This window comes from Bison bison, unplaced genomic scaffold (genome assembly GCF_000754665.1).
Source record: "Bison bison bison isolate TAMUID 2011002044 unplaced genomic scaffold, Bison_UMD1.0 scf7180017864279, whole genome shotgun sequence".
Classification (NCBI taxonomy): Eukaryota; Metazoa; Chordata; class Mammalia; order Artiodactyla; family Bovidae; genus Bison; species Bison bison.
In genome coordinates this window covers 4,375,181-4,401,039 of record NW_011494851.1, presented here as the reverse complement: position 1 = coordinate 4,401,039, position 25,859 = coordinate 4,375,181, and the positions used below count along the sequence as shown (strand labels likewise).

The 25,859-nt window shown below is 37.7% G+C and overlaps 1 protein-coding gene across 1 annotated transcript in view; it reads left to right on the top strand.

Annotated features, from left to right (window-relative positions):
• The window catches only part of LOC104995179 (transmembrane protease serine 11A-like), a 69,067-nt gene that overhangs the window by 25,940 nt on the left and 17,268 nt on the right, over nt 1-25,859 (top strand). The window contains exons 4-7 of the mRNA XM_010848907.1: nt 14,305-14,372; nt 16,309-16,469; nt 21,607-21,645; nt 23,564-23,735. Of these exons, the coding sequence (XP_010847209.1) occupies nt 14,305-14,372; nt 16,309-16,469; nt 21,607-21,645; nt 23,564-23,735 (440 nt within the window). The remainder of the gene's footprint in view (nt 1-14,304; nt 14,373-16,308; nt 16,470-21,606; nt 21,646-23,563; nt 23,736-25,859) is intronic.

Sequence of the window (25,859 nt, the reverse complement as noted above, 5' to 3'; positions counted from 1 at the left end):
TGTATTTCTTCTCTCTCCTTTTGAAGAGTTGGGTTGCTTTTCTGGGTGCCTGATGTCCTCTGCCGGCATTCAGAAGTTGTTTTGTGGAATTTACTCGACGTTTAAATGTTCTTTTGATGAATTTGTGGGGGAGAAAGTGTTCTCCCCGTCCTACTCCTCCGCCATCTTGGCTCCTCCTCTCACATCATTCTATTCTGCCATCTTTTCTCCAATCTCACTTACTGGCCCCACCTTCTAAGACATTCACATTGCGGGTTAGAACTTCAACATATGAATTGAAAAGTGAAAGTGAAGTCGCTCAGTCATGTCTGACTCTTTGCAACCCCATAGACTATACCTGCCAGGTTCCTCCATCCATGGGATTTTCCAGGCAAGATTACTGAAGTGGGTTGCCATTTCCTTCTCCAGGGGATCTTGCCAACCTAGGGATTGAACCCAGGTCTCCTGCATTGTAAGCAGAACTCTTTACCATCTGAGCCACAAGGGGGCTTCTATGAATTGGGCAGGAAGCAAATATTTGACCATTGCGTCTATTTTTATTTAATAATTTTTTACCCAGATCTGTTTTTTTAACTCTATCCATATTGATAAGTGTACATTTAAATCATTTCTATTAACTCCTATATAATGAGTTATAGTGTATATCTTGGAGAAGAAAATTATAATCCACTCCAGTATTTCGTCTGGTAAATCCCCATGGACAGAGGAGCCTGGCGGGCTACAGTCAATGGGATTGCAAAGAATCAGACATGACCTAGTGACTAAACAACAACACCAATAAAACCTTGTTTTCTTTGGAATCCGAACTCTATAATTACAGTCACTAAAATCCACAATGAAGGAAATGTGGGTTCGATCTTTGAGTCAGGAAGATCTTCTGAAGAAGGAAATGGCAACCTACTCCAGTACTCTTGACTGGGAAAAAATTCCATGGAGATTGAAGTCTGGTGGGCTACAGTCCATGGGGTTGCAAAAAGTCAGACATGACTTAAAAACTAAACAAGTGTATATCTGCAATACTGATCTCTTGTCTATCATCTCAAGAAAGACTGTACTAAACATGCTCCTACTTATCCCTTTATGGATCCATTCCAGTTCTTCTGGAAGCAGAATTACTGGCTCATTGGGTGTGCATACACTTAATCCAACTAATTGATGCTGGATTGCTCTTTAAAATGGCTGAATTAGTGTGCACTCCCATCTGTAGTGCATGAGGATCCCTATGTCCCCTTATCTTGGTCAACACTTGGTAACATTTGGCTTTCTAATTACTACCAGTGTAATAGGCATTAAAAGTGTATCTTATTAGTTTAATTTGCATTTTTCTATTGCATATTTCAATTGTGCATCACTGCCATATACTTGTCAGCTTTTCAGACTTCTGTTTCTAAAAACTGCCAGTTCTTCGAATTTGAGTCAGTTCTAGTAAGGTGGATGAACCCAGAGCTAGTTATACAGAGTGAAGTTACTCAGAAAGAGACAGACAAATATCATATATTAATACATATATTTGGCATCTAGAAAATGGCATGGATAAACCTATTCACAGGGCTGGAATAGAGACTCATATATAAAGAATAGACTTATGGACACAGCAGGGGAAGGAGAAGGTGGGATAAATTGAGAGAGTAGCATTGAAATACATACATTACCATGTGGAAAATAGATAGCTAATGGAAAGTTGCTAATGAGCAGGGAGCTAAGCCTGGTTCTCTGTGACAACATAGAGGGGTTATCGTGGGAGATGGGAGGGAGGTTCAAGAGGGAGAGGACATATGTATACCTATGGCTGATTCATGTTGATGTATGGCAGAAACCAAGAAAACATTGTAAAGCAAGTGTCCTCCAATTAAAAATAAATACATTTTTAAAACTGTTCTTATTGTTTGCCTATTTTTCTATTATAGCTGTTTTATTAGATTATTAAAATCTTGCTTTGCAAGATTTTATGTTTTGTACATGGGAACAGTTTTTTGTAGTAGACATTGCACTTATCCATTCCATTTTTTATTAATTTGAGCCATACTGTCCTTCAGAAAACAGAAGTCCATAATTTTAAAGTAATCATATTTACCAGTTTTGTCTGCCCATAAGTTTTTAAAAGAATTTATTTCCCCTTTTTAAGTCATAAAATTATTTTACCATATTTTCATTCTATTAAACTTATACTTTTACCTTTAACAGAAGGTTTTTAAATGCATCTTAAGTCTACCTTTGAATGTGATGTTAGATAGGAACCCAGGTAGTGAGCTAGTTTTTCCAATGTAACTAACTAAACAATCTATGAAATATATGATTATTCAGCTCATGACAATTCTTAGCTCCTGAGTCTTACAGTAAAGGAAACACAATCCACCTCTTCAAACTCCTTTCCATCTCTTTGGAGTGATGACAGTAACACACATTAAACTGAACAGCATGACATGATATAATTAAGGACTAAATTGTACATTGAGGACAATAAGTGCAGAAGAACTTCAAAGAAGAGGATCAATTAGGGTTCACATGGTTAAGAAAGGCTGTGTATTATTTTAGCCCTGTTTAAGTTAGATGGTGTCCCTTTCTTTCCACTCCCCATGAATTTACCTTTAGGAGAATTCCAGGAAGTGTTCAGGCCCCATCCAGAGCCACCCCTGTGTATTGTTGCTAACTCCCAATGAATAAACCAGATTTTTCTCTCTGATCTATGTGAGTGCTAATTAGACAGCCAAGAAAGACAGGTTATAGATCTTGTTCTTCCTCATATTTGGGGATTTACTGATTTGAATGGAAATGGAGATGCAAAACTGAAATGAGTTCATGCTCAGATTCTACTAAAATCCATTCCAGTTACTAGATAGCAGCAAGGACATATCTCATCTTTCATATTATTCTTCAGATAAGACTCCAGTAACCAGACACTATGATATTCCCAAATAAGTAGGTCTTTTTCATTATTATTATAAATTTGAGTAGGATCACTGATTAAGGGAGCACTTCCTTTGAAGAAATATATTTCATAAATATTTTTAAAGTATAGCATCATTACAAATGTGAAAATCAAAAACTTGTAACATTCTAACAATAATATTAGTTAACATGTATTGAATGCCAAGCTCTCAATTAGCTTAGCACCTTAACCACTGTATCTGTATTATTTTAGTTAATCCTCAAAAACAAACTTATTAAGTAAGTACAATTATTATCACAGTTTTATAGATGAGGAAATCAAGGTATCAAAGTTAATTTATCCAAGATCATTCAGCTAGTAAGCAATGTAGTTAGGATTTGATATTACACTTTCTTAATAAATTTTTGTCATCTGTAAGAATCATCTGCATACTTTTATTTCGTATCTACCATCCCACAAAACACCAGAAATCAAGTAATTATCTGTGTTATATTTTTCTCTTTCAATTACCGTTGACCCTTGAACAACATGGGTTTGAACTGCACAGGCCCACTTATATGCAGATTTTTAAAATAAATACATGCTATAGTGCTGCATGATTAGTCCTTGGTTGAATTCACAGATGCAGAACCAGGGATACAGAGGACCAACTATGAGCTATATGCATATTTTTGCCCTAACTATGTGACCACCATCTGAATTGACAACGGTACTGGTTAGAAACTTTCTTAGGGTTGTCTCCAAAAAAAGACAAATGACTCCTGTATCCAAAGTAGTTCTAAATTTTATCTTCTTTGTTCCCAGGAACACCAGAAACAGGACCTAAAATGATTCTCAAACTATCCTTGAGATTATGTGTCCAGAGTTGCAGAGACAAAGAACTTGGAAACAGAAAGTGATGTAAGGAGATAATATAGTTTAGGAACACTCTATAAAGGATTTGAAGAACCAGTGAGAGACTTGGCTCACTGAAGCAGGATGCTCTCCTCTTGAGAAAAGGCAACTGGGTCAAAGTAAAAAATTTAGCAAAGGTATTAGACTATCTAAAGTTTGGAGCTGCTTAAGGTAATAGGAGTAAGAGGCCCAATCCCTGGTGTAGGGCTATGGTCCTCTTCTGAAAGGAGTGATTGAACTTGAAAGTCTAGAGAAGAAAATAAGCAGCGAGTATTTAAAAACAAGAACAACAACAACAACAAAAGCTTCGTGTTCAGAGGTTCAGAAAAATTGGATGAAGAATGTAACTGAATTCTTACTTGGGAGCTCAAACTCACATTCATTTTGTAATTGAAGATTAGGAATGACTAATAGAGGAAAAGTGTATCACAACCTCTGCCTTCAGTGTGTTTAATTTGAATTCTGAAAGAAAAAAGGTAATTGTATATTTCATGTCTGATCTTCAATAAAACATTGCAAAGGAGGCATTGTTATTCACACTTTATGATAAGAGAATTAAGCTCCTGAAGCTAAAGTCCACAGTTTGTAAATCATGTAGGTGAGATTTGGAGCATATAGGTTAACTCTAACATGTGCTCTGTCCAATAAATTTTTCTACTTGTCAGGAAGGGACTCAACTATAATAGAAAGTTCAATTCTACATCAGTTCTTCTCCCATTTAATTTTTAAATCCATATATATTATAAATCTACGTGTTGTATTAGATCACTTTTACTCAGCCAACACATTGGGATGACATTACTAATTATATAAAGATGTCTTCATCTTTAGTTTCTTCATTTTCTTGTATCAATTTTTTCAATTAAGATATAATTTACATATAACATTGTGTAAGTTTAAGTTGTGAAATTTGATGATATGATACACTTACATTGCAAAATGATTACCACTGTAACATCTCCATCATATCACATAATTATTTCCTTTTTTGGGTGAGAACATTTAAGATCTACTCTCTTAGCAGCTTTAGGATATATAACACAATGTTGTTAAGTATAATCACTACAGTGTACATGAGATCCCAGAGCACATTCATTTTATAACCAGAAGTTTTCAATATTTCCATATTTTCCCCATCCTCTAGCCTCAGTAACTACCGTTCTGCTACCTGTTTCTTTGAGTTCAACTTTTTAGATTCCAGATGTAAGTAACATAGTAAAGTATTTGTCTTTGTTTGACTTATTTCACATAGCATAATGCCCTTAAAATCCATCCATGTTGTCATAAATGGCAGAATTTCATTCTTTTCTCATGGCTATAGAGTGTACAGCTAACCTTTGAACAATGCAGGACTGATTTGCAAGGGCCCACTAATATGCAGATTTTTTTTTCATTAGTAAATTCAGTAGGATTACATGATTCAACCATAATTGGTGGAATCCATTGATGCAGAGCCATGATTAGAAAGAAAACATTTATATGGGAACTGTGGATATGTAGGGTGAACTATTTGTTTTATGGGGACTTTCAATTGCACAGAGGTTCAGCACCCCTAGCCCCAACATTTTTCAAGGGTCAACTATATCTTTAACCATTTATTTTTTCATGAACAGTTAGGCTGTTTCCATATCTTAGCTATTGTAAATAATGCTGTGAGAAACATGGGATTGCAAATATCTCTTTGAGATCCTGTTTTAATTTCCTTTGAATGTATATCCAGAAGTTGATCCAACCAGTCCATCCTAAAGGAGATCAGTCCTGAGTGTTCATTGGAAGGATTGATGTTAAAGCTGAAACTCCAATACTTTGGCCACCTGATGTGAAGAGGTGACTCATTGGAAAAGACCCTGATGCTAGGAAAGATTGAAGGCAGGAGGAGAAGAGGACAACAGAGGATGAGATGGTTGGATGGCATCAGCAACTCAGTGGACATGAGTTTGGGTAAACTCCAGGAGTTGCTGATGGACAGGGAGGCCTGGCATGCTGTGGTCCATGGGGTTGCAGAGTCAGACACAACTGAGTGACTGAACTGAACTGAACTGAGGATTGCTGGCTCATATGGTAGTTTATTTTTAATTTTTTGAGGAATGTCCATGCTTTTTTCCAGAGTGGCTATATCAATTTACATTCCCAAAAAGAGTATGTAAGGGTTCCTTTCACCAAAGTCTTGCAGTTTTAGTGTTAAGATCTTTCACCTCCTCGGTTAAATTTATCCCAAGGTATTTTATTGGTTTTGATGCTATTATGAATGAGACTGCTTTATTTATTCTACAGATATTTTGTTGTTAGTGTATAGTAACAAAACTGATTTCTATATGTGAATTCTATATGTTTTATCTCTCCATTGATATATATGCAACTTTGTGGAATTCACTGAGCAGTTCCAACAGCTTCTCAGTGGCATCTTTAAGATTTTCTATGTAAAATTATATTATCTGCAAATAAGGCAATTCTACTTCTTCTTTTCTGGTTTTTATGCTTTTGTTATTTTTCTTGCCTGTTTCCTCTGGCTAGAACTCCTAGTACCACAGTGAATAGGAGTAGTGAGAATGGGCACCATTCTTGTCTAGCTCCTGATCATAGAGGGAAAGTTTTCAGTCTTTTACGGTTGAGTTTGGTGTAAGCTGTGCCTTTGTCATATATGGCCTGGCCTTTATTGTGTTATGTTCCTTCTACATGTGGTTTGTTTAGTGTTTTTATCTTAAAAGAACCTTGTATTTTTTCAAATGCTTTTTCTGCATCTACTGAGATGATCATATGATTTTCACCTTTCATCCTATTGATGTGTTATGTCACATTTATTGTTTTGCATATGTTGAACCAACCTTGCATCCCAAAGATTGTTGTTGTTAAGTCACTAAATCATGTCCAACCCTTTGTGACCCCATGGACTACAGTATGCCAGGCTTTCCTGTCTATCACCATTTCCTAGAATTCATCCAAGTTCATGTCCATTGACTAGATGATGCTATGCAACCATCTCATCCTCTGCCACCCTCTTCTCCTTTTGCTCTCAATCTTTCCTAGCATCAGGGTCTTTTCCAATGAATCGGTTGCTCGCATCAGGTGGCCAAAGTACTAGAGCTTCAGCTTCACCATCAGTCCTTCCAATCAGTATTCAGGGTTGCTTTCCCTTAGGATTGACTGTTTAATCAATTTTTCTCAGAGATAAGTCTCACTTAATTATGGTGTATTATCCTGCCAATATGCTGTTGAATTTTGTTTAATACATCATTGAGAATTTTTGCACCAGGAATATTTGTAGTTTTCTTTTCTCGTAGTATCCTTACTGGCTTTGATACCAAGGTAAAGGCTGGCCACTCAATTTGAGTTTGGGAGTGTTCCTTCTTCTCTGATTTTTTGGAAGAGTTTGAGAAGGAATGTCATCAATTCTTATTTAAATGATTGGTAAAATTCACCAGTGAAACCATCAGGTCCTGGACTTTTCCTTTTGAAAAAAAGGCTTTTCCTTTTTTTATTACTGCTTTATCTCCTTATTCATCATTGGTCTCAGATTTTTTATTTCTTCATGATTCAGTCTTCACTGTATTTTTCGAGAAATGTATCCATTTCTTCTAGATTATCCAATTTGCTGGTGTATAACTGTTCACAGTGGAAAATTCTTAAAGAGATGGGAATACCAGACCACTTGACCTGCCTCCTGAGAAATCTGTATGCAGGTCAAGAAGCAACAGTTAGAACTGGATGTGGACCAACAGACTGGTTCCAAATAGGAAAAGGAGTACGTCAAGGCTGTATATTGTCACCCTGCTTATTTAACTTGATACAGAGTACATCATACGAAATGCCAGGCTGGATGAAGCACAAGCTGGAATCAAGATTACTGGGAGAAATATCAATAATCTCAGTTATGCGATGACACCACCGTTATGGCAGAAAGTGAAGAAGAACTAAATAGCCTCTTGATGAAAGTAACAAAGGAGAGTGAAAAGTTGGCTTAAAGCTCAACATTCAGAAAATGAAAATCATGGCATCCAGTCAGATCACTTCATGGCAAATAGATGGGGTAAAAATGGAAACAGTGACAGACTTTATTTTGGGGGGCTCCAAAATCACTGCAGATGGTGACTTCAGCCATGAAATTAAAAGACGCTTGCCCCTCGGAAGAAAAGCTATGACCAACCTAGATAGCATATTACAAAGCAGAGACATTACTTTGCCAACAAAGGTCCATCTAGTCAAAGCTATGGCTTTAGTAGTCATGTATGGATGTGAGAAATGGACTATAATGAAAGCTGAGCACTGAAGAATTGATGCTTTTGAACTGTGGTGTTGGAGAAGACTCTTGAGAGTCCCTTGGACTGCAAGGAGATCCAACCAGTTCATCCTAAAGGAAATCAGTCCTGAATATTCATTGGAAGGACTGATGCTGAAGCTGAAACTCCAATACTTTGGCCACCTGATGCAAAGAACTGACTCACTGGAAAAGACCCTGATGCTGGGAAAGATTGAAGGTGGGAGGAGAAGGGGATGACAGTGGATGAGATGGTTGGATGGCATCACCGGCTCACTAGACATCAGTTTGAATAAGCTCCAGGAGTTGGTGATGGACAAGGAAGGCTGGTGTGCTGCAGTCTATGGAGTCACAAAGAGTCGGACACAACTGAATGGCTGAACTGAACTGAACTGAACTGTTCATAGTAGTCTTTATGATCCTTTGTATTTCTGTGTTATAACATCTACTCTTTCATTAGCTTTTCAATTTTTTTATCCTTTCAAAAACACAGCTTAGTTCTGCTGATCTTTTCTATTGTTTTTATGATATTTATTTTATTTATTTCTGTTCTGATTTTTGATACTTCTTTCCTTCTGCTATCCTTGAGATTAGTTTGTTCTTTTTCTAGTTCCTTGAGGGCTAGAGACAAGGAGACCAATAAGTCTCTAAAATCCTGTGAGCACCACCTGTGCTCAAGTTGGCCATGTTGCATATAGGCTTAAGATAATCATTCACAGTTCTTAAATCTTGGATTTTGAAAAAGTCTGGATTTTATATAGATAGTTTAGCAACCTTAAAGGATTTCAATAAGGACTATCAAGATTATCATCCTTATTTTTAAAGGGCAAAGAATATAGACTGCCTTTGGAGAGGGGTAATTATTACACATTGCTTGTACACGTCAGGAATCAAATTACTGAAAAAGTCAACTAGGAGAAAAAATTCCTCTCAAATATTCATGGGCAGTTTTATTTTTTCTCTAGAAGTATTGATCTCAATCTGGCTAAATCTCATTGAAAATGCTAATAAAAACTTCTTGGTAAATAAATGCAAGCAATATTGTTGTTTAGTTGCTAGGTCGTCTCTGACTCTTTTGTGACCCCATGGACTGTAGCCCACCAGGCTCCTTTGCCCATGGAATTTTCCAGGCAAGAATACTGGAGTGGGTTGCCATTTCCTTCTCCAGGGGATCTTTCCAACCCAGGGACTGAATCCGCAATTGAATCTACAGATTCACCTGCTTTGCAGGCAGATTCTTACCACTGAGCCACCAGGTTTGATCCAAATGCAAGGTAAATGCAAGGCTTTCTAATAAATTTTCACTTTCTTTTATTAATTCATTCAAAAAACCATGCTACATTCCTACATATTGTAGAGTATGAAAAGACTGATTGTCCCTATCCATAAGGAGTTTGCAGTTTAGTAGAGGTCTTCCCTTGTGGCTCAGCTAGTAAAAAATTTGCCTGCAAGCAGGAGACCTGGGTTTGATCCCTGGGTTGGGAAAATCTCCTGGATAAGGGAAAGCCTACCCACTCCAGTATTCTGGCCTGGAGAATTCCGTGCACTGTATAGTCCATGAGGTTGAAAGAGTTGGACACGACTGAGTGATTTTCACCTTCAGAGGAGATAATGTATTTGCGTAAGCAACTATATTAAAAGATATAAGAGGGATAAGAACAATTAAGAGAGAAAAAGGAAAGATTACTTTGAGGTTTAAGGAATTAACCCAAAGCAGGTCTTATCTGAAACAGACCTTGAAGGAGATTCAGAAAAGCAGAGCTAGCAGGATGAGAGAGAGAGCCACAGACCAAAGGAATAATATGAGAAAGGCAAGCATACAGTGAAGCAAGAGCCATGCCTGAGAACAGTGCTCCCAAGCATGAAAGATAATGGTGGTGCTGATGGGTGGCAGGGGGGATCAATGCAGATGGTGAAAGCATCTAAAATGAAAGACAGGCTACATGTGTGAACAGAGTTAGTTTGGGAATGAGAGCTCAATGGCTGGGTGTGTCTATTTGTTTGAGTTGAAAGCCTCTCCCTAACTCTTTCATTAAACACACAACTAAACTTCAATTGCCCTCTTATAACTTAATCTCAGTTCAACTTCCAGTATTTCAAAATCAGCATACATAAACAGGTACTACCCTGAAAGAGGGTCTTTTGTTCAATGTTAGGAGACTAACTCCAATCACAAAACTGCAAATGCCCCCAAAAGGGAGAAAGATAGATTTATAAATCACTAAATCTATTAAATTATGCAAATAATAAATTTATAACAAGTTGGCACACAGCTTTAAAAAAAAGTGTCCTTTGAAACTTCTGAGAATTCAGAATTAGAATGCCAAAGTATTGGCAGATTATTTGATGAAAGAGGCCTTAATCTGCCAGGGAAACATTTTTAGGGGATCTCTAGAAAGCAGATTCATATATAAACTCTATTCAGCAATAAAGTTTACATTCATGTTTTCTCTGATTTCCCCTGTTTTAAATTCCTTTGGCGTAGGAACTTCTTAGCCAGTCTCTGTGCCCCAGTATTTCTCAAACTGTTTTCCTGGCTACATGGATCACCTTAAGATTTTGGGCTTCACACCAGACCAGGCTATATGGATCACATAAAATTCTGGGCTTCACCCCAGACCCAACCAATGAGACTTTACAGGGACAGGTCCTGGAATTTGAACTATAGAGAAGAAACTTCTATATTTCTGTGATTACAAAAGTTACTTCTACCTAGATTCTTCCTGTGTTATTCTTTTATTGCTTACCTTCCCAGACACCTGAACTATTCAAAGATGGAATGGATGCTGGGGATGGATGTTCTTCTCAGCAGGCGCTTTGCCAGATGAATGATGTCATCTGGAGTCAAAAACTTAATCCAATACTTTTACCGACAAGTCACAAACAGCCAAGGGATCTACTGTGGGTAGAATTTCAGAGGATAACTACAAACCAGACTTCTTTAAATTCCTAAAGAAATTTACTTTTATTCCTTTTAATATTGATCAATTTTCTCCCCTTTGTTTTTGGTTAACCTTTTCTTTTCTTTTGTATTTGCCCCAGATATTGAGTAACAGGACTGGCTCTGAGTACCACAAGTGAAATGATTAAAATAATATCGTTCTTACGAAAACATATCTTACCAAACAAGTTCATTTCTAACATATGAACCCCACATTTCTTCAGCCCATTTAAACTTTTCTTATTTAAAGTCAAATAAGTGTATATTCTGGATACAAGCAATTTCTCTGTTTTCTAAATACTGCCTTGGATAGAAAGTGTAAAAAATATATTACCAAATATATCTTTACAAGTTTTACACTTTAAGTCAATCAACTGTTTATGCTATAGCTTATTGTCATATGTTCTTTGATAGAAATTCAAGTAAAATGTACATTATATGTAACAAGGAGGTTGTGTGATTGATAAGAGATGAATGTAAAGACAGAAACCTACATTTAAATCCCAGTTTATTAATCCACATGATGCTAGGGAAATTCACACAATGTCAGTTCTGTCTTCAAATGAAATAAGAATCAAAAAATTTCTTATTTCATAGTTATTATAAGGAGTAAAGAGTTGGCTTAAAGCTCAACATTCAGAAAACTAAGATCATGGCATCTGGTCCCATCGCTTCATGGGAAATAGATGGGGAAACAGTGTCAGACTTTATTTTGGGGGGCTCCAAAATCACTGCAGATGGTGACTGCAGCCATGAAATTAAAAGACGCTTACTCCTTGGAAGAAAAGTTATGACCAACCCATATAGCATATTCAAAAGCAGAGACATTACTTTGCCAACAAAGGTCCATCTAGTCAAGGCTATGGTTTTTCCAGTGGTCATGTATGGATGCGAGAGTTGGACTGTGAAGAAGGCTGAGCGCTGAAGAATAGATGCCTTTGAACTGTGGTGTTGGAGAAGACTCTTGAGAATCCCTTGGACTGCAAGGAGATCCAAACAGTCCATTCTAAAAGAGATCAGCCCTGGGTGTTCTTTGGAAGGAATGATGCTAAAGCTGAAACTCCAGTACTTTGGCCACCTCATGCGAAGAGTTGACTCATTGGAAAAGACTCTGATGCTGGGAGGGATTGGGGGCAGGGAGAAGGGGACAACAGAGGATGAAATGGCTGGATGGCATCACCGACTCGATGGATATGAGTTTGAGTGAACTCCAGGAGTTGGTGATGGACAAGGAGGCCTGACGTGCTGCAACTCATGGGGTCACAAAGAGTCAGACACGACTGAGCGACTGAACTGAACTGAACTGACTGAAGGGAGATCATGTATATTTTGTTTCCTAATTAAGCTTTTTATGAATGCCTGATAGTGCTAAGAAAGTCATAACTTATTCCTTGATCTCTGAAACAGTCTTCTTTTTATTTTCATTGAGTTAAACTTTCCCTGTCTCCTCCTTAAGGATTTAGGATGTAGTTTTTTCACATTTGGCTCATCAATCAAATATGAAAATCAGTACCTGGATTCAGATGACACTGGTCACTAGGGGATACTGCAAGCCAAAATCTACATGTGATAAGTCACAGCATCATGGTGCCTTGTTGCTGTTGTTCAGTTGCTAAGTAGTGCCCTATTGTTTGTAACTCTATGGACTGTAGCACACCAGGCTCCTCTGTCCTCCACCAACTCCTAGAGTTTGCTGAAATTTATGTCCACTGAGTCAGCGATAGATCTAATCACTTCATCCTCTGCCGTCTCTTTCGTTTGTCTTCAATCTTGCCCAGCATCAGGGTCTTTTCCAATGACTCGGCACTTCATATCAAGTAGCCAAAGTATTGGAACTTCAGCTTCATCATTAGTCCTTCCAATGAATATTCAATGTTGATTTCCTTTAGGATTGTCTGGTTTGATCTCTGCAGTCCAAGGGACTCTCAAAAGTCTCCTGCAGCACCACCATTTGAAAGCATCAGTTCTTTGGTGCTCAACCTTCATATGAACCAACTTTCACATCTGTTCACAAATACTAAAAAAACCATAGGTTTCACTGTACGGACCTTTGTCAGTAAAGTGATGTCGCTGCTTTTTAATACGCTGTCTGCGTTTGTCATGGCTTATCTTCCAGGAGCAAACATCTTTTAATTTCATGGCTGCAGTCACAGTCTGCAGTGATTTTGGAGCCCAAGAAAATAAAATCTATCACTGCTTCCACTTTTTTCCCTTCTATTTGCCATGAAAGTGATGGAACTGGATGCGATGATCTTAGGTTTTTGAATGTTGAGTTTTAAGGGACCTTTTTCACTCTCCTCTTTCACTCTCATCAAGAGACTCTTTAGTTCCTCTTCATTTTCTGCGATCAGAGTGATGTCACCTGCATATCTGAAAATGAACGTGAAAGTGAAGTTGCACAGTCGTGTCCAGTCTTTGTGACCCCATGGACTGTAGCCAACCAGGCTCCTCCATCCATGGGATTTTCCAGACAAGAATACTGAAGTGGGTTGCCATTTCCTTCTTCAAGGTCTACTTCCCTGTTGACATAAACTGAATAACACAACTTTGACCTAAACCTGCAAGACCACCTTACTCTTTCTTCCCCCCTTGCCCACTCTAGGGCTCACAGTCAACAACAATTAAAAGATCGTTGCCTTTCCTAAATCTCTAATACTTCTTCCCTGTACTCACAATCCAAAGACCTGCAAAGAAGTCTGAGACCTGCAATGCCAGGATGGGGGTTAACCTGATCCACCGACAGGCTACTATCAAAATGTACCCAGCATTTTATATGTGTTTAATCTTTACAATCCTATGAGTTAGCATATTAACATCTTTGTTTTAGATGTTAGGATACTGAGGCTCAAATTGGCTCAGTAACTTTCCCACAGTCACCCAGTTCACGAGTAGCAGAAAAGGTTGGCTTCAAACCCAGTACTAAGCCAGGATTCTCTCCACCACCTCTCCAGGACTCCCTCGATATCCCATCTCTGCTCTGCATCTTTCTGCTTCACTTTCTATGGAATTTTAGGAACATAATGTCTACCCCAAACACCTGCATCAACATATTAGAGTCATCTGGGAGATTTTTACAACTACAAATGCCTAGGTTTCCTCAGGGTCATTTATAACCAAAACTCTGGCAGAGGCACCAGCATCTTTAAGTCTTTTTTCTTTTTTCTGCAAATGATTCTGTTGCACTGTTAGATTTGAGAACCAGTGGTTTAAATAATGATATTACTCATGTTAAACATTTTTATTTTGCTTTAACATTTAATCAGTGGTATGTTCTTATTATAAAATATCTTATTAACACATAGTTTCTCTTTATTGTCATAACAGGTGGATGAGACATTTATAGATTCGGCCTTGAACAAGCATTATATCAAGAACCAAGTAGTGAAACTGACGTACGTATGCTTGGGCAAAGGTGACTTCACAGTCTAGAATGACCAAAAGCACGAGAGACAGGAACCTTTATACACTGTTGCCTCTATGAGACTGGCTTTTGGCCAGGATTTCTTATTAATATGATTGCAACAACATTTACCATCATTTTATAAATGCAAAAACTGAGACTTTGGGAAGTTATGTGAAATGTTCAAAATTCCTCAAGTGACAGAACAGGATTCAAATCCTATCAAGTGATGGTAAGGCCTGAGACTACCAGAAACCAGGGCCTTGAGAAAACCCAGCAGCATGTCACTGCATGCACCAAATGGTATTCTTTCAATACATATGTCATTTCAAAAATATTAAGGAGCCAAAGTTGACTACAAAATGAGGTCACAAGTCTTTCCTGTATTGAACCCCTAGTGACAGGAGGCATGCCCAAACACAAAGAAATAAATTTGAAATAAATGTTGAAATAAATTTCCATTTGTGGAGATGGAGGAAGAGACTCATATAGTCTGAGAAATTACTCAGAGGTTTCAGTTGTCTTATTTGGAAAGTTCATAGCAGAACATGTATGTAACATACAAACATATGGGCCTGTGTGACTCATCTTCTTAAAAAAAAATGAGAATATCCAGATGGATATATTTGAAGGAAATAATGATCAGTTTTATTACCTATAGGCTAATGCCCTATTGGCAGAATGACTCCAAGTTTCTTACACCTTTACCGAGTAACTAGTGACCTCCAGAAGGATTTTACAATATAAATTTGATACATTTTATGATATCTAGGAGAGGAAAAGCATGTTTTTGCTGAAACTTTCTAGATTTCATGCCCTCCATTTTCAAATTCTGACTTGCCATAACATCCTAGCAAAATTATCATAGCCTTATGCACTCTTTTGAATGTGTAGTCATTATCATTTTGTAAGTTTTTGTGTGGGTGCATTCCACCTAGTAAACCATGTTTTCCCTCTGATTTAAGAAGAGGGAATATTTGCCAATTTGACATAAAATTCTGATTATTTATATCTTCACATTCCAGAGCCTAAATGAACCACAGTATATAAAATCCCTTCAAATCGATACCATTTCCTCTTTTTTTAAAGTCAAGGGATTCAGGAAAATAGGGCTTTCATGCTTTTATAGCTTCGATCTTTTGAAGTGTAAAAATAAGAGATGTGGCAGATCAACATATAGGTTTCCATTTTTTAAAAGACCTTTAACTGTTTGATTTTCATATGTTAAGTATGTATGAAAATTCAGCCCCTCAAGTGAAGGGGCTTAAATGTGTTTATGTGGAAAAAGTTCAAGGAATTGGATATACTTAATTTGGAGAATACTCAGAGACCAAGAATATCACTGTCTTCAAATATTACACATGGAAGAGAGGACTGATGTTGTATGTATGTCCCAACTGGTAGACATAAGCCTACGGAATGGAAGCTTTAGGGAGATATGTTCAACTCCAAGTGAAGAACTCTCTTAAAATCAAAGCTGACCAAACAGAAATAGCCTCTTTATGGAAGTAAATTTCTCATATTTTAATTACTTGCTGGGATGAGATGACCACTTATCATGGAAGCTTAGAGCTAACGAAGGTATCACATGAGTGATAGATCAAAGACACCACTGAAGTTTTTTCCAGTATTCAGGGTTTATGATTTTGCTGACAACATTTTAGTGTCTGAGTCTTATACAAATGCTATAACAAGCCTTCAAATTAATGGCAAAATTCACTTAAAGCAAAAAGAGAACATGAAGAGAGAATATATGAAACAATCTTGAGTCAGAGTGACATAAATGAGTAGCAATGTGAGATAATCAGCTGCTGACACTTTCAATTGAGGCATAATTCAAGGGAATAAAATACAAAAAAAAAAAAAAAGAGTGTAGGATAATACTGGATGTATTCCTTGAACAAGTACCTTTCTATTCTGTGTCACAGTCCAGAGGAAGATGGGACGACAGTAGATGTCATTATGGTATTCCAGTTCCCCTCTGCTGAGTCAAGTGCAGTGAGAAATAGGAAAATCCGCAGCATCTTAGATGAGAAGATAAGGAACACCAGAGCCTTGTCAATAAACACCTCATCAGTTGAAGTTAATGGTAAGTAGGTACCTTTCACGGAGAAGGCAATGGCACCCCACTCCAGTACTCTTGCCTGGAAAATTCCATGGATGGAGGGGCCTGGTGGGCTGTAGTCCATGGGGTCGCTAAAGTTGGACATGACTGAGTGACTTCACTTTCACTTCTCACTTTCATGCATTGGAGAAGGAAATGGCAACCCACTCCAGTGTTCTTGCCTGGAGAATCCCAGGGATGGGGGAGCCTGGTGGCTACCGTCTATGGGGTCACACAGAGTCGGACACGACTGAAGCGACTTAGCAGGTACCTTTCTACGTGATGTGAAGTTCTCTATTAAGTCCATTTTATGTCTAATCATAAATTTATTTACTATTATTTCCATTCCAAATAATAGCTAGAATTCAAATGAAAAAAAATTCAAGTTAAAAAAGTGACTTTTAAAGGTTTTATTGTTCTCTGATAAAAGCATATCTGAAATTAGTCAAGTGGCTTTTCCTGTAATAATTGACTGGCACTCATCCTGAAATAAAAGCAAACCTTTACCACTAACAGAGTTCATCTGATCCAGTCACTGCCTCCATGACTAGCAATTGAAAACACCAAGTGTTGAGCAATGGCTGTTTTTCTGTTTCAGAAACATAAACCCAGTTGCTGCCCTTTAAAAAAAAGAATAGTTTCTGTGAATAGTGAAATTGTGAAGTTTGTGTTAACTTTTTTCCTGTGGGCATTTGGGAAAATGGTAAACTAACTTTGGAGCCAGTAAAGCCATCTTACAAGTAATGATTAAAAAAAATCACAAAACTAGAAATCATAGGAACCATTTTATCATCATTGCTTCTTTAAAAGAAGTAACTTTTACCGAGGCCCTTCTCTACGCCTTTTACATGCAGCATTTAACATCTTTATTCTTATGAATTAGGCAAATTCATCTTTAGAGATGTGAGAGAGGGGCTTTAGACCTTCTATCTATAGTGAAAGGACTCTGGTAACTAAAAAGGGCAAAGATTTAGTTAAGGACTCCAGTAATTAAAAAGGGCAGAGATTCAAGTCTATTGATAGATTGCTAATTTCTTGAGAAGCTTTATGCAGAAAAAAAAAAGTGTTCTTTGGTCAAACACTTTTTAGAAATGCAGTCTACAATATTGATCTCTTAGAAATTCACCCCATATATTAGCATACCAAAAACTCTCAGGAGTCCAGCCAGACAGAAACCTGTTTGAAAGCGAAAGTGAAAGTCACTCAGTCCTGTCCGAGTCTTTGCGACCCCGTGGACTATAGTCTGCCATGCTCCTCTGTCCATGGAATTCTCCAGGCAAGTATACTGGAGTAGGTTGCTGTTTCCTTCTTCAGGGGATCTTCCCAACCCAGGGATTGAACCCAGGTCTCCTGTATCACAGATGGGTTCTTTACCATCTAAGCCACTAGTGAAACCTGAAAACCTGTTTACCCCTGTTCATTAAGCTGCTTCGACAAGTATCTATTCCTGAAAGACAAGTACAGATTTCCCCTACATATTCCAGTGGACACCAGACTTAAGAGTCACGGAAGAGAATCAGAGTAAGTGTGATTCATATCAGACATGAAACACAAAGCCCTGCCCTTTCAAGGGTCTGGCTGACTCTTTAGGAGGAAACCTGACCAGGAAATAAAATCTGTGGGAATGGGATGGGCAGGGATTTGCTGATGAGACAGAGTCAGTTAGTCAGGAAATGAACCCGGGGACCTCTCCCAACCCAGAAGGGAAGAACCTCTCAAGGGCTTAATCCACCTTCTTTGTTTTCTCCTTTGTGGAGAAACAAATGAATCGAGGTTGTGAAATAGTGGAAGTTCTGATAAGTTACAAGATGTGTTCTACATAATTTTAAATAACCAGTTAATTTGGAAGGAACTTAAAAGCCTGAGCTATCTGAAACCAGAAATGAAGCATGAAGTGGTCATCAGGTATCTGGGCTTTTTGTTTCTTATAGGTCAGCTTGTGACCTGTAGTCTGTTTTAATGTCTATAGTACATTAAAGGGCAGGATGTGCTGATGAAGAACCTGATTTGAGAGTTACCTGATTCTAACTCTACTGAGTCACTACAGGACTACCCAAGTTCTGGAAAGGACTTGTATTTACAAAGTCCACCAAAGGGCTACCATGCCTTGTCCTCCACTTTCTCATCTATAATCTTGCAAATATAATATTTGTTCTTCCTGAAGTCACAGAAATATCAAGAGGTGGGAGGGGGGTTCAGGAAGGGGAACACATGTACACCTGTGGCAGATTCACGTTGATGTATGGCAAAACCAATACAATACTGTAAAGTAAAAAAAAAAAAGAAATGTTAGTAAGTTACAAAAAAAAGAATATATACAAGGAAACAGAAAATATAATATTGAACATATAGGCTATTAGAAAGCTAGAAAATTGTGCATATGCTTTGGAAACCTGAAAACATTAATGCAAATAATTAGTGGTAGAAAAACCTAGAAGCCCGAATGTTTCCAAATTTCCAAATGTGAAAAGAGCAGCATTTACTAGTAATTAGGAAAGACTCACTTGGTAGAAAACTGATTAGAATCCTAAGGCAATCCTTGTAGACAAAAAAACTGCTCTCCAGCAATACTTAATTTGGGGGATTTCAAATGAATGGAAAATTGCAGAAATTCTAGACAAAGTCTAGAAATAACATTGCAGCCCCAGATTTATCCATAATCTGGCAAGAATCTGTGTTTTGGTTTGACAAATAACTGTGCAGTATGCGCCCTTCCTGTGATGTGATGTCAGAACAAAACTAATATCGACTCCTTTGAATTGCAAATGCCATGGATGTGGAAGAGCTGCTCATCACCCATGGGCTGTTGATGTGGGCCCCAGTCCTCACCATTTTACTTGTAGTGTGTTCAGCCCTGAATACCATTACTGTCAACTCAGAAGTGTGTTAGAGGGTCATGTTCAAAACTAAGGTGTTAGTGTTTGTTTTCACTCCTAAACATAGAAAGTAAAACCATTTTGTCAAAATTGGTAATTTGCAATAGTCAGTCACTTGTATATGGGCAGTTTATTTCCAGGTATAATCATTCTGTATAAAATTCTTTCCTCGAAAATCCAATGAAACTCCCAACTATTACATGTACCCTGGTCTCATTCCTGGAAAGGGCTGAGTTGCATTTTGCTCAAACTAAGCAGAAGAAGCTCTAACTGAAGAATTCTAAATTTATACCATTGTAATGCATTACTAACATGGGGCATATTCAAATACCTCATTTTATTTCACTTCACTTTATTGCACTTCACAGATGCTGTGTTTTTACAAATTGAAGGTTTGTGGCAATTCTGTGTCAGATGATAGTTAGCATGCTTTAGCAGTAAAGTACTTTTTAATTAAGGTATGTATATTGCCTTTTAGGACATAATGCACACTTAATGGACTACAGAATGGTGTAAACATAAACTTTTAAATGCACTGAGAAACAAAAAATATTTTGACCTGCCTTATTGTGATATTTGCCTATTGCAGTGGTCTCAAACTGAACCCACAAAATCTCCAAAGTATGCTTATAATTTAAAAAAATAAAACAAGAAATTTACTACCTTAAAACTACATTTGACCAAAAATTGAGTTTCTTCTATAAATAAAGACTGAGGATCTGTACTGAGCAACTGATTCTTCACTATATAATGATTTAGTCATGCCTTTTATGAGTTTATTGGATATTCTCCAGAGCTCCCACTTTGTATAGTTCATCATCATTAGTTTCCCAAGTGAAATTTATAGAAGGTAAGTGGAAAGAAACATTCTTATTATGTATAATGGGAAGTTAAATGTAGAGAATATGAGTCTGAGACATGTAGCACTGGTAGAAATAAGTAAAACCATCCATCCTCATTCTACCTATTAAGCACTTTTATTTTGAAAACCATCCCACTTTTCATACAACCATTCATCAACTTAATTTTATTTATTTTTTTAATTTTATTTTATTTTTAAACTTTACATAATTGTATTAGTTTTGCCAAATATCAAAATGAATCCATCACAGGTATACATGTGCTCCCCATCATGAACCCTCCTCCCTCCTCTCTCCCCATACCATCCCTCTGGGTCGTCCCAGTGCACTAGCCCCAAGCATCCAGTATCGTGCATTGAACCTGGACTGGCATCTCGTTTCATACACGATATTTTACATGTTTCAATGCCATTGTCCCAAATCTTCCCACCCTCTCCCTCACCCACAGAGTCCATAAGACTGTTCCATACATCAGCGCATCAACTTAATTTTAAATGTTTGTATTTCCTTTATCAGGTTACCAACTTTGTTGGAAATGACAGAATTTTATCTTAGATTCTGTCCAATAATTAGCCTCTACCAGTATCCAGCAGGTGTTTGATAACAATATATAGTAGTTTATTCCTCAGGGAGGGGAACATTTTGATAATTTAAGAACTGTGTTTTAGAAGTATTTTAAATATACTTTCTGTGGTAGTTTTCAAAGTTTTTTTTTTTTTTCATCCTTAAACCCTTGCACCAAAGAAAGGCTTATGTGAAATCTTAAACAGAAGAGATAAAAGCAGACTTGTTCTAGTTGAGGCTGAGTTTGAACCTAAAGACTCCATCAGTTGTTCCCTCTTTCCCTACTTTCTCTATATACTTAAGTAAAATCCAAAGATTTATCCTAAGCCATTGGAAAGCCACTGTTCTGTATTACTACAAATGATTTGTGGGTTTTGATTATGTATATTTGAGCCTTAATCATTCACTGCTTATTGCCTATATGTGCAGTGCTTAGTCACTCAGTCATGTCCGACTCTTTGCGACCCCATGGACTGTAGCCCACCAGGCTCCTCTGTCCATGGGAACTCTCCAGGCAAGAATACTGGACTGGGTTGCCATGCCCTCCTCCAGGGGATCTTCCCAACTCAGGGATTGAACCCAGATCTCCCACAGTGCAGGAGAATTCTTTGCCATCCGAGCCACCAGGAAAGCCTAGAGATTGCCTATAAATCTCTACCAAAACCATACATATATCCTGTTATATCAGCTGTTTTCCTGACTCATCCATACGCTCAAATTTCTGTACTCCATATATGATGAATATTCTCTGATAATTTCTGGTCATTGAGACCAACCAGGAGAATATCAAATTATCATTCTTTGTTCTATCTTGTTTTTCAGCAATGAGCTCATCAACAGGGAAGCTAACTGTCCAAGCATGTAAGTCTAGTTAGCTTATAAACACAAGTTCCATTTCCATCTCAGAAAGGATAATATCTTCAAATATTAGCTCATAATTTCCCACTCATTTTCCACATTTTCTTTTGGAGAGAATAACAATTGTGTAACAAATGAAAATACTTTTTTTTTCCTAACTCTAAAACCAACCTTTTTTGTCATCTTCAAGAAAAATATTTTACATGGTGGAAATCTAGGAGCAATTTGAAGAAATTTTATATTTCTGATTTGGAATAAATGGACTTGCCTTGATAATTTTTAAATGCTACTAATTATGCTTTCTACTGAGAAGTAAAATAATGAGAAAATGATAAATGGAAAAGAGATAGACCCCTTTAATTGTGATTGTCTATACAATTTACTGATCATACTCGTCTTCATGGTTGACAGCAGCTCTTCTCACTCACTTCATATCATCACTTGCTTCATATCACTGTGGCCTAAATTTTGAAAGAATTTTTTTTAAGTGGTGATGACTTTGAGCAAAGGTGTTCATTCATTTTCATCTGTCTTGCAAATATACTATATATTTTTATTCATTCAATAAATATCCTTTTAAAATCTACCAAGTGCCAGAAAGTGAATACAAGTGTCACTAAGACATGATTCCTCCTCTAAAATTAAGGGTTTGAATTTAGAGGAAGACATAAATAAATCAGGAAATGTTAAAACAGTGTGATAAATGCTATGACAGAGATAGTGCAGTGAAAGTCAATCACAGAGTCAGCTAACCTGACTTGGTCTTGTGGGGTCTGAAAGTAATCCTTGAGACAGGAGAAAGGAAGGACCACACAAATCAAGTGATAAGTGGGATGAATGTCCTGGGCAGGGAGAATAGTATGTAAAAATGTCTCTAAAAAAGCAAGAATATGATCACTTCTTATAAATGAAAAATGTCAGTGTGGCTGTAATATAGGATTGGGGGTTGGGGACATGAGAAAGGGGTATGATTAATAGTCATCAAGGACCAGAATCATGCTAAAACATTTCAACTTTATCTGGAATGAAAAGTCACTAAAGGGTTTTAGACACAACAGAAAGGCCACTCGGGTTCCAGGGTGGAGAATGGATTGGAGGAGCAACACTGGAGGCAAGGAGATGATCAGGGAAGCTGTTGCAGTCCTCCAGGTGAGAAAAACAGTAGTATAAACTAGAGATGGCAGTGATGGGGATTTCTAAACGACCGGCCACAGTAGCAGTGTCATCAGTACCAGTAAAGTGAATTTCCTCTTTGATACCTAATTTTTTGGAATAAAAATTGAACCTACCATATTTTATTTATTAGCAGCATGCTTTAAACAGGCTTCATTCTTAGCAGGAATCCTAAGCAGCAAACTAATCTCTGATCTGACACACATAATAGAGTACTTATTTATCCCCACCTATAGTGAATGTGATATTTATGTGGCAATATAGAGTCTTCCATCCTAAAGAGCAAGAGACTGGTCATGATGCATTAACCATGCCACTTGAGGAACTAGTCACTCAGAAAAGTGTATGAGAGAAGGAGTTCCAAGGAATTGGCAATTACTTCTCTGATCAGTTCTTCTGGTGAGGACTTTTATGTCAAAATAACATGGTGGGATCACCTAAAACTAGGAAACAATAATCTTAGTAGGAGCTCCCAGAACATCTAGATAATTGACACTGCAAGTCCTCAAGACATACACTTTGAGGTGTGTCGATACTTCTCAGACTTATGTAGCTTCAGTGGGCAATGTATATCCATTCTATAAATAGAGGGAGTGAGCAAAACATCAATGAGGAGAAGGTGGATATTAATATTGTACATGTTTATATAATGACTGATGGAAACATTGCACTGCAGCACTCTACTAATTTCTCTGTATCAAGAGTTATAGAGACATTTCTTATAATTTAACAATCGCATCTCTTTCAGGTTGTGGTAAACGAGTTGTTCCATTAGTAAGCAACAGAATAATGTCCGGAGAGATCGCGGGCAAGGCTGCCTGGCCTTGGCAAGCTTCTCTTCAGCATAATAAAATACATCAGTGTGGGGCCACCTTGATTAGTAATACTTGGCTTGTTACTGCAGCGCACTGCTTTAAGAAGTAAGTGATTGATGTTACTACTACTTAAAAAACCATCTGAGTTTTATTGTCTTCTAAGTAATAATCAACATTCCCAAGTATTGCTGAGGTAAAATAAGAAAAGCATCTTTCACGTCTTTTTCTAAAGTATAGTGTTGTACTTGAACTTATTTGGAAAGTTCCTAGGGGGAGTAGTCACAATCCTGCTGCTGCTGCTGCTGCTGCTGCTGCTGCTGCTGCGTCGCTTCAGTCATGTCCGACTCTTCGCGACCCCATGGACTGCAGCCTACCAGGCTCCTCTGCCCATGGGATTTTCCGGGCAAGAATACTGGAGTGGGTTGCCATTGCCTTCTCCGAGTCACTATCCTAGTATATGCTAATCAGGTGTTTAGGGTTTTAAATAAAGAAATTATGGCTAAAGAAGGTTTGGATATAACACTGATGGTGAAAATGTAAATTGGTGCAGCCAGTATGAAAAACACTATGGAAGTTCCTTTAAAAAAAAAAACTAAAAATTGAGTTGCCACATGATCTAGCAATCCCACTCCTGGGCATATATCCAGAGAAAACCCTAATTCTAAAAGATGCACGCACCCCATGTTCATTGCAACACTACTTACAGTAGTGCCAAGACACGGAAGCAACCCAAATGTCTGTCAACAGATGAGTGGATAAAAAAGATGTAGTATATATGTACAATGGACTAGTATTCAGCCATAAAAAAAGAATGAAATAATGGCATTTGCAGCAACATAGATGGACCTAGAGATTATCATACTAAGCAAAGTAAGTCAGAGGAAGACAAATATCATATGATGTCACTTATATGTGAAATCTTTAAAAAGATACAGATGAACTTATTTACAAAACAGAAGCAGACTCACAGACATACAAAACAAACCTACAGTTATCAAAGAGGAAAAGTGGGGAGGGATAAATTAAGACTTTGGTATTAACAGATACTCACTACCATATATAAAATAGATAAACAACAAAGACCTACTGTGTAGCACAAAGAGCTATATTCAATGACTTGTAATAACTTACAGTGTAAAAGAATCTGAAAAAAGAATATATATAACTGAATCATTTGATGCATTTCCAAAACATTTTGAGTGAGTAAAAGTCGTTCAGTTGTGTCTGACTCTCTACAGCCCGCCAGGTTCCTCTGTCCACAGGGATTCTCCAGGCAAGAATACTGGGAATTACCATACCCTCCTCCAAGGGATCTTCCCAACCCAGGGATCGAACCCAGGTCTCCCACATTGCAGGCGGATTCTTTACTGTCTGAGCCACCAGGGAAGCCCAAAATATTATACATCAAATATAATTCAATCATTTTTTAAAAAAGAAATAATTAGGTGGATAAACAAGTATCTATATGCACAGCATCTGTATCTTTGCCTATTCCTCTTCAATGATGTTAGTTCAGTTAATTAGTTAAGGAACATTAGTCAGTTCAGTTCAGACGCTCAGTCATATCTGGTTCTTTGAGACCCCATGGACTGTAGCATTCCAGTCTTTCCTGTCCATCACCAACTCCTGGAGCCTGCTCAAACTCATATCCATCAAGTTGGTGATGCCATCCAACCATCTCATCCTCTGTCATCCCCTTCTCCTCCTTCAATCTTTCCCAGCATCAGGCAGGATCTTTTCTAAGGAGTCAATTCTTTGCATCAGGTGGTCAAAGTACTGGAGCTTCAGCTTCAATATTAGTCCTTCCAATTAATAGTCAGGACTGATTTCCTTTTGGATTGACTGGTTTGATCTCCTTGCAGTCCAAGGGACTCTCAAGAGTCTCCTCCAACACCACAGTTCAAAAGCATCAAGTCTTCAGCATTCAGCTTTCTTTATGGTCCAACTCTCACATCCATACTTGACTACTGGAAACACCATAGCCTTGACTAGATGGACCTTTTTTGCTCTCTAGGTTGGTCATAGTTTCTCTTCCAAGGAGCAAGTGTCTTTTAAATTCATGGCTGTACTCACCATCTGCAGTGATTTGGGAACCCAAGAAAATAAAGTCTCTCACTATTTCCATTGTTTCCCCATCTATTTGCCATGAAGTGATGGGACCGGATGCCATGATCTTAGTTTTCTGAATGTTGAGTTTTAAGCCAGCTTTTTCACTCTCCCCTTTCACTT